This window comes from Lucilia sericata, unplaced genomic scaffold, assembly GCF_015586225.1.
Source record: "Lucilia sericata isolate MDLA Ls3-8-SP2 unplaced genomic scaffold, ASM1558622v1 Contig000961F_arrow, whole genome shotgun sequence".
In the NCBI taxonomy this organism is placed as follows: Eukaryota; Metazoa; Arthropoda; class Insecta; order Diptera; family Calliphoridae; genus Lucilia; species Lucilia sericata.
Genome location: NW_023994944.1, coordinates 150195 through 159992, shown reverse-complemented (window position 1 = coordinate 159992; position 9798 = coordinate 150195). Strand labels below are relative to the sequence as shown.

Sequence of the window (9798 nt, the reverse complement as noted above, 5' to 3'; positions counted from 1 at the left end):
TTTATAGAAATTTATGTCAAGACAAAATTGTCTATAGAAATTTATGTCAAGATAAAATTTTCTATAGAAATTTATGTCAAGATAAAATTTTCTATAGAAATATATGTTGAGACAAAAATTTTCTATAGAAATTTATGTTATGACAAAATTCTCTAAAGAAAATTATATCAAGATAAAATTTTCTATAGAAATGTGTTCCGAGACAATATTTTCAACAGAAATTTATGTGAGGACAAAATGTTCTAAAGAAATTTATGCCAAGATAATATTTGGTACAGAAATTTATGTCAAGATAAAAATTTTCTATAGAAATTTATGTTAAGACTTATTTTTTTATAAAAAATTTTATAGAAATTAAACCAAAATTAAACATACTACAAAATTTTTATTGTTTCAAATTAGAATTTAAAAATTTCGCTTAACCAGTTTTTGAATCTTTGCCATAGGCTTAATTCTTCAGTTTTATGAGATTCTTTTCCATCATATTTAGTTCCAGCAGAATGATCTTTATTATTCTGGAAATAAAAAAAGTTTGTTTAGTAAAATTCATTGTTTTAAAATGAACTTAATAAAAAATTACCTGGCCATTAGAAATTTCCTTTCCATTAATCAAAACACGGTCATGAATATTATTCCCAACGATAACATTGTCCTGAAAAAGTGAACAATTAAGGAAAAATTAGATTTAAAATAAATTTCATAAATATGAATAAAACTAACATCGGGTTTTTTATGTTTTATAAGATAATCTACATAATCCTAGAAAAGAAAGATATTATTAATATAATGATAATTAGAAAAATAATAGTTTTAACAAACATCTATGTCATTTATATTATCTATTTCCGCCTTCGAATTTTGTGAATTAATTAATATTATGAGTAAAGTTAGCAGCGCAGCAAATGTTAGTTTCATTTTAAATTAAAATTGAATTAAATTTACAGCCTATTCTAAAGATAAAGAAAAGTGTACTGAAATAATTAATTATATTAAATTACACTTAACTTTTGCTTATTTGCAACTTAACCACATAGTCTCTTTATTAATAGAGTCTAACTGTGGGTTTTCTTCTTAAATATGTTTATAATTATTAAAATTAAATCATTTATTTATTTCAAATTAAAAATTTCTAAAGAAATCCACGTCAAAACAAAAATTTCTAAAGAAATTCACAAAATGTTTCCAAGGAATTTATATCTAGACAAAACTTAATATAGATTTTTAATGACAAGAAATAATTTTCTATACAAATTTAATGTCAACACAAAATTTTCTATAGAAATTTATGTCATGGCAATATTTTGTATAGACATATAATGGGCAAGATAAAATTTTCTATAAAAAAAAGTGATCTCGAGATAAAAATTCCTATAGAAATATATGTCAAGGCAAAATATTCTAAAGAAATTTATGTTAAGACAAAATTTTCTATATAAATTTATGTCAAGAAAACATTTTTTTGTATATATTTATGTCAAGACAACATTTTTTTGTATAAATTTAATTGCAAAACATAATTTTGTATAGAAATTTATCTCGAGATAAAATTTTCTATAGAAATATATGTCAAAAAGAAATATTCTAAAGAAATTTTTGTTAAGACAAAATTTTCTATAGAAATTTATGTCAAGACATAATTTAGTATAGAAATTTATCTTGAGATAAAATTTTCTATAGAAATAGAAAATGTCGAGATGAAATTTTTTATAGAAATTTATATAAAAATTTATATTAAGACACAAATTTCAATAAAAATTTATATCAAGATAATATTTTCTATAGAAATTTATGTCAAGACATAATTTTTTATACAAATTTAATTGCAAGACATTAATTTGAATAAAAATTTATCTCAAGATAAAATTTTCTATAGTAATTTATGTCAAGCCAAATTTTTTATATAAATTTTATTGCAAGACATAAATTTGTATAGCAATTTATCTCATGATAAAATTTTTTATAGAAATTTATATCGAGACTAAATTTTTATAGAAATTTATATGAAAATTTATATTAAAACAAAAATTTCAATAGAAATTTATGTCAAGACAAAATTTTCTATAGAATATGGTGTCAAGACAAAATTTTTTATATAAATTTTATTGCAAGACATAAATTTGTATAGAAATTTATGTCGAGACTAAATTTTTATAGAAATTTATATGAAAATTTATATTAAGAAAAAAATTTCATTAGAAATTTATGTCAAGACAAAATTTTCTAAAAATATTTATGTCAAGACAAGATTGCAAGACATAACTTTGTATAGAAATTTATAGGTTAGACAAAATTTTCTATAACAAATTATGTTAATACCAGATTTTCTAAAGAAATTTATGTCTAGACAAAATTTTATATTGATATTTAATATCAAGACAAAGTTTGCATCAAGATAAAATTTTTTCATAGAAATTATTTCATAACGAAAATTTTTATATAAAAATATATAGAAATTGAATGTCAGGTCAAAATTTTGTATAGAAATTTATGTCAAGACAAATTTTTCTATAGAAATATTTTTAATTTTCTATAGCAATTTATAAAAGTTTATCCTTCAATAAAATTTTTTATACAAATTTATGTCAAGAAGACATTTTCTATAGAAATTTATGTCAAGAGAAGATTTTCTTTAGAAATTTATGTTAATACAAAATTTTCTAAAGAAATTTATGTCTAGAGAATATTTTATCTAGATATGTATTTAATGTCAAAACAAAATTTTCTATATCATTTTATGTCAAGACAATATTTTATATAGAAATTTGTATCAATACAAAATTTTCTATAGAACTTTGTGTCAAGACAAAAATGACTATAGAAATATAATGGTAAGACAAAAATTTATATATATACATCTGTATTTCTCTCAGTGATTAATACTTATAATGCAATATCTCTATTTTTAACTACTGCGTTCTGAAATAATTAATGCAGTAAAACCACAGATTGTTTACAATAAAACTTTTTCCAATTACAAAAGCCAATTGTTGAATATATAAACTAATCGTTTCTGAGAATTTTAAACAAATTAATAAATAACTTTAAAGGAGAAACTGCTGTTAAAAGTTGTAAGAAAAATCCAACATGAAAATCTGTTTATTTTTCTTGATAGCAGCAACAATTTTGATCTGCAGCAAAACGGTTCAAGCTGGTTCCAATGTAAATATTTTACAAAATTTTATCTAAAACTTTGATACAATTTATAAATTTTTATCTTAAATTTTAGTTTATAATAGGAGATCATAATTTGTATGATGACTCGGAAATAATTGATAACCTACATCGTAATAGTATTTATCGTGATAAAGTAAGTTTGATTTTGAACAATTTTGTGATGAATTCCTAGATTTATTCTTGATTCTTTTGATTAAGGAACAAGTTGTTGTTCGTGAACTTCATGATCATAAGTTGTATAAAAATCTAGAAAAGGATACAACAAGAGTTATTGTCAAAGATGCCAATGGCGATGTTCAGGAATCAACAAAAGTTTATATCACTAAGAGACGAGGTTAAAAAGGGTGCGATAATGGGGACTTCGGAGATATTATATATAATTATTTAAATTTAAAAAATATATGATTTTTTTTAAATTTAACGTTAAAACAAAATTTTCTGTAGAAATTTATGTCAAGCCAAAAAAGCGAAAAACTTTCGATAGAAATTTATGTCAAGCGATAAATTTTCTATAGAAATTTATGTTAAGCGAAACATTTTTTATAGATATATATGTATATTAAGTCAAAAGTTTTCAATATTATGTCAAAACAAAACAAATTATGTCAAGACAGAAATTTTCTATAGAAAATTATGTGTAGACAAGAGTTTTCTATAGAAAATTATGTCAAGACAAAAATTTTGTTTATTTTTGTTTTTAGTTTTTTAAAGAAAATTTCGTCAAGAAAATATGTCAAGACAACAATTTTCCTTAGAAAATTATGTCAAGATGAAAATTTTCTATAGAAAATTATGTCAAGATGAAAATTTTCTATAGAAAATTATGTCAAGATGAAAATTTTCTATAGAAAATTATGTCAAGATGAAAATTTTCTATAGAAAATTATGTCAAGATGAAAATTTTCTCTAGAAAATTTTTAGTTTTTTAAAGAAAATTTCGTCAAGAAAATATGTCAAGACAACAATTTTCCTTAGAAAATTATGTCAAGATAAAAATTGTCTATAGAAAATTATGTCAAGATAAAAATTGTCTATTGAAAATTATGTCAAGATAAAAATTTTCTGTAGAAAATTATGTCAAGATAAAAATTTTCTATAGAAAATTATGGCAAGATAAAAATTTTCTATAGAAAATTATGTCAAGATGAAAATTTTCTATAGAAAATTATGTCAAGATGAAAATTTTCTATAGAAAATTATGTCAAGATGAAAATTTTCTATAGAAAATTATGTCAAGATGAAAATTTTCTATAGAAAATTATGTCAAGATGAAAATTTTCTATAGAAAATGATATCAAGACAAAAATTTTCTATAGAAAATGATGTCAAGACAAAAATTTTCTATAGAAAATGATGTCAAGACAAAAATTTTCTATAGAAAATGATGTCAAGACAAAAATTTTCTATAGAAAATGATGTCAAGACAAAAATTTTCTATAGAAAATGATGTCAAGATGAAAATTTTCTATAGAAAATGATGTCAAGATGAAAATTTTCTATAGAAAATTATGTCAAGATGAAAATTTTCTATAGAAAATTATGTCAAGATGAAAATTTTCTATAGAAAATTATGTCAAGATGAAAATTTTCTATAGAAAATTATGTCAAGATGAAAATTTTCTATAGAAAATTATGTCAAGATGAAAATTTTCTATAGAAAATTATGTCAAGATGAAAATTTTCTATAGAAAATTATGTCAAGATGAAAATTTTCTATAGAAAATTATGTCAAGATGAAAATTTTCTATAGAAAATTATGTCAAGATGAAAATTTTCTATAGAAAATTATGTCAAGATGAAAATTTTCTATAGAAAATTATGTCAAGATGAAAATTTTCTATAGAAAATTATGTCAAGATGAAAATTTTCTATAGAAAATTATGTCAAGATGAAAATTTTCTATAGAAAATTATGTCAAGATGAAAATTTTCTATAGAAAATTATGTCAAGATGAAAATTTTCTATAGAAAATTATGTCAAGACTCAAATTTTCTATAGAAAATTATGTCAAGACTCAAATTTTCTATAGAAAATTATGTCAAGACTCAAATTTTCTATAGAAAATTATGTCAAGACTCAAATTTTCTATAGAAAATTATGTCAAGACTCAAATTTTCTATAGAAAATTATGTCAAGACAAACATTTTCTATAGAAAATGATGCCAAGACAAACATTTTCTATATAAAATTATGTCAAGACAAACATTTTCTATAGAAAATTATGTCAAGACAAACATTTTCTATAGAAAATTATGTCAAGACAAACATTTCTATAGAAAATTATATCAAGAAAATTTTTTTTTTATAAAAATTAATGTCAAGACAAAAATTTGGCCAAATATATTCTATATCAAACAAAAATTTTCGATAGAAATTTATGTCAAGCCAAAAATTTCTGTTAAGACAAAAATTTCCAATAAAAATTTAAATTAAGAATAAGATTTCTTTAGAAATTTTTGTCAAAATTAAAATGTTTATAAAAGTTTATTTCAAGACAAAAATTTTCGACAGAAATATGTCAAGATAAAAAGTAAAAAAAAAGTTAATAAAAATACCTTATTAAAACATTTAATTATTTTAAACTTTGAAAAATATTACATTTTCTCATAAAAATAAACAAACATTGAACCAAAATATAACCATTTAACCAGAATCCTTCTGTATACATTGCACTAGCACTTGCAGCTGTGGTGGGAGGTGTTGTAACAGTCTTGCCATTGACCTGAGTTTGATCGTGAATATTATTCCCTTTGATAACATTGTCCTGAATAGGAATAAAAAAGAAGTAACATAAACTAAATATCACTACAATGTAATCATAGTTTTAAAGGACTTACACCGCTTTTTGGATTAGTTATCACATCGTCGAAATCAGGCTGCAAATGTTTTTATTAATTAGTTTGATAATAATTTACTTTTTGTTTAAACTTACAACTTCAGAATCCTGGGCATTTAAATTATGAATGTTAATAATTAAAATTAACGATATTAATAGGAATGCTAGCTGAAATTTCATTTTAAATAAATTGTAGATTAAAGTTACTGTTTGTTCTCTTAAGTTTACGGCTCAACTAAAATTATTATTTATAATATATTAACTTTTATAGCTTAAGGGGTTCACATTTGTGGTTTGTGATTAATGTTAAATATTTCTTAATTTGTACTTTTTACAAAATTTATATGAAATAAATAATTTTTAATGTTAACCGCTTAAATCAATAATTACAGTAGATTCAAAAAGTATTTGCAATATTTAATTTCTAATAAATGACTATAGACATACATGTTAAGACAAAACTTATATAAATATTAATGTCAAGACAAACATTTCTATAAATACAATTTTTCAGTTTTAGTTAATTATAGTTCTAGTTCAGTTCTAGTTCAGTTCTAGTTCAATTCTAGTTCAGTTCTAGTTCAGTTCTAGTTCAGTTCTAGTTCAGTTCTAGTTCAGTTCTAGTTCAGTTCTAGTTCAGTTCTAGTTCAGTTCTAGTTCAGTTCTAGTTCAGTTCTAGTTCAGTTCTAGTTCAGTTCTAGTTCAGTTCTAGTTCAGTTCTAGTTCAGTTCTAGTTCAGTTCTAGTTCAGTTCTAGTTCAGTTCTAGTTCAGTTCTAGTTCAGTTCTAGTTCAGTTCTAGTTCAGTTCTAGTTCAGTTCTAGTTCAGTTCTAGTTCAGTTCTAGTTCAGTTCTAGTTCAGTTCTAGTTCAGTTCTAGTTCAGTTCTAGTTCTAGTTCTAGTTCTAGTTCTAGTTCAGTTCTAGTTCTAGTTCAGTTCTAGTTCAGTTCTAGTTCAGTTCTAGTTCAGTTCTAGTTCAGTTCTAGTTCAGTTCTAGTTCAGTTCTAGTTCAGTTCTAGTTCAGTTCTAGTTCAGTTCTAGTTCAGTTCTAGTTCAGTTCTAGTTCAGTTCTAGTTCAGTTCTAGTTCAGTTCTAGTTCAGTTCTAGTTCAGTTCTAGTTCAGTTCTAGTTCAGTTCTAGTTCAGTTCTAGTTCAGTTCTAGTTCAGTTCTAGTTCAGTTCTAGTTCAGTTCTAGTTCAGTTCTAGTTCAGTTGTAGTTCAGTTGTAGTTCAGTTCTAGTTCAGTTCTAGTTCAGTTCGAGTTCAGTTTAAGATTAGTTTTAATTCAGTTTTAGTTCGGTTTTACATCAGCTTTATAGAATGCTGCGTCAAAATTTAAAATGTTTCAAGACTGAAATGTCTTTTAGTTTGATTTCATCTGGTTGATAATAAAAATTCAGTAAAATTTATTTTTAAAATGTATATTATAAACAAGATATTTTCTAAAAAAATTTCCTTTTTATAACCACAATATGTATACATATATAATTTTAAAATTTCTTAAATACATAAATAAAGAAGTTGATCATTCTTATGATCAGTTGTAATTGTCAAACCGAGCGAATAGCGAATACAACATGAAACTCTACATACTTATCCTCATTACCGCTGTAGTTTTGATCTGTTCTAAATCTGTTGCAGGCAATGGTCAAGATCATGAAAAAGATTCTGATCATGACTTCTCGGATGCTTTAAATAGCAATAGCATTTATCGCAATGATGTGAGTTTATATACAAATGTTCAATCAATATTTAAGATTCATTATTTGAAAATATTTTATTTTAGAAACAAGCCACGGTACATACTAAACATGATAAGTTGGGTCCTTTTCACAAAGACACTGTAGTGGTTAAAGATGCCAATGGTAATGTACAGGAGTCTACAAAAGTCTACAGATCTGGTAGTTCTAAATTGGACTTAAATATTGGAATTTGTTCCATTTTATTATTTGCGGGGTTTATGAATAAATATTACTAAAAAAAATTTAAGATTTTTTAGGATATTTTGAAAAAAAATTATTTATATAAACATTTTTAATTGGTTTAAGTTAAAAAGAAATTGTATTAGAGAGTAAGTTAAGAAAAATAAAAGATTGGTTATATGTTAAATTGAGTTTAGTTCTAGTTCCAGTTTAGTTCTAGTTCAGTTCTAGTTCAGTTCTAATTCAGTTCTAGTTCAGTTCTAGTTCAGTTCTAGTTCAGTTCTAGTTCAGTTCTAGTTCAGTTCTAGTTCAGTTCTAGTTCAGTTCTAGTTCAGTTCTAGTTCAGTTCTAGTTCAGTTCTAGTTCAGTTCTAGTTCAGTTCTAGTTCAGTTCTAGTTCAGTTCTAGTTCAGTTCTAGTTCAGTTCTAGTTCAGTTCTAGTTCAGTTCTAGTTCAGTTCTAGTTCAGTTCTAGTTCAGTTCTAGTTCAGTTCTAGTTCAGTTCTAGTTCAGTTCTAGTTCAGTTCTAGTTCAGTTCTAGTTCAGTTCTAGTTCAGTTCTAGTTCAGTTCTAGTTCAGTTCTAGTTCAGTTCTAGTTCAGTTCTAGTTCAGTTCTAGTTCAGTTCTAGTTCAGTTCTAGTTCAGTTCTAGTTCAGTTCTAGTTCAGTTCTAGTTCAGTTCTAGTTCAGTTCTAGTTCAGTTCTAGTTCAGTTCTAGTTCAGTTCTAGTTCAGTTCTAGTTCAGTTCTAGTTCAGTTCTAGTTCAGTTCTAGTTCAGTTCTAGTTCAGTTCTAGTTCAGTTCTAGTTCAGTTCTAGTTCAGTTCTAGTTCAGTTCTAGTTCAGTTCTAGTTCAGTTCTAGTTCAGTTGTAGTTCAGTTGTAGTTCAGTTGTAGTTCAGTTCTAGTTCAGTTCTAGTTCAGTTCGAGTTCAGTTTAAGATTAGTTTTAATTCAGTTTTAGTTCGGTTTTACATCAGCTTTATAGAATGCTGCGTCAAAATTTAAAATGTTTCAAGACTGAAATGTCTTTTAGTTTGATTTCATCTGGTTGATATAAAAAATTCAGTAAAATTTTTTTTAAAATGTATATTATAAACAAGATATTTTCTAAAAAAATTTCCTTTTTATAACCACAATATGTATACATATATAATTTAAAATTTCTTAAATACATAAATAAAGAAGTTGATCATTCTTATGATCAGTTGTAATTGTCAAACCGAGCGAATAGCGAATACAACATGAAACTCTACATACTTATCCTCATTACCGCTGTAGTTTTGATCTGTTCTAAATCTGTTGCAGGCAATGGTCAAGATCATGAAAAAGATTCTGATCATGACTTCTCGGATGCTTTAAATAGCAATAGCATTTATCGCAATGATGTGAGTTTATATACAAATGTTCAATCAATATTTAAGATTCATTATTTGAAAATATTTTATTTTAGAAACAAGCCACGGTACATACTAAACATGATAAGTTGGGTCCTTTTCACAAAGACACTGTAGTGGTTAAAGATGCCAATGGTAATGTACAGGAGTCTACAAAAGTCTACAGATCTGGTAGTTCTAAATTGGACTTAAATATTGGAATTTGTTCCATTTTATTATTTGCGGGGTTTATGAATAAATATTACTAAAAAAAATTTAAGATTTTTTAGGATATTTTGAAAAAAAATTATTTATATAAACATTTTTAATTGGTTTAAGTTAAAAAGAAATTGTATTAGAGAGTAAGTTAAGAAAAATAAAAAGATTGGTTATATGTTAAATTGAGTTTAGTCTAGTTCCAGTTTAGTTCTAGTTCCAGTTCTAGTTCAGTTCTAATTCAGTTCCTAGTTCAGTTCTAGTTCAGTTCTAGTCAGTTTCTA

The 9798-nt window shown here is 24.3% G+C and overlaps 5 protein-coding genes across 6 annotated transcripts in view; 3 read left to right on the top strand and 2 right to left on the bottom strand.

Annotated features, from left to right (window-relative positions):
• Positions 1-9798, top strand: part of LOC119609324 (centrosomal protein of 104 kDa) — a 79988-nt gene that overhangs the window by 13669 nt on the left and 56521 nt on the right. The window lies entirely within an intron of this gene.
• On the bottom strand, positions 372-1030 carry LOC119609334. The gene is made up of 4 exons (XM_037964074.1): positions 820-1030; positions 721-759; positions 581-652; positions 372-515 (listed from the first exon to the last, which is right to left on the bottom strand). Exons 1-4 carry the CDS (start codon positions 913-915, stop codon positions 399-401), a joined length of 324 nt encoding a protein of 107 aa, XP_037820002.1. The 5' UTR covers positions 916-1030; the 3' UTR covers positions 372-398.
• Positions 5727-6237, bottom strand: LOC119609335. The gene is made up of 3 exons (XM_037964075.1): positions 6107-6237; positions 6012-6050; positions 5727-5938 (listed from the first exon to the last, which is right to left on the bottom strand). The coding sequence occupies exons 1-3, from the start codon at positions 6188-6190 to the stop codon at positions 5747-5749; spliced, it is 315 nt and encodes a 104-aa protein (XP_037820003.1). The 5' UTR covers positions 6191-6237; the 3' UTR covers positions 5727-5746.
• On the top strand, positions 7544-8023 carry LOC119609331. Its single transcript, XM_037964071.1, has 2 exons — positions 7544-7728; positions 7794-8023. The coding sequence occupies exons 1-2, from the start codon at positions 7585-7587 to the stop codon at positions 7983-7985; spliced, it is 336 nt and encodes a 111-aa protein (XP_037819999.1). The 5' UTR covers positions 7544-7584; the 3' UTR covers positions 7986-8023.
• Positions 9126-9605, top strand: LOC119609333. Its single transcript, XM_037964073.1, has 2 exons — positions 9126-9310; positions 9376-9605. The coding sequence occupies exons 1-2, from the start codon at positions 9167-9169 to the stop codon at positions 9565-9567; spliced, it is 336 nt and encodes a 111-aa protein (XP_037820001.1). The 5' UTR covers positions 9126-9166; the 3' UTR covers positions 9568-9605.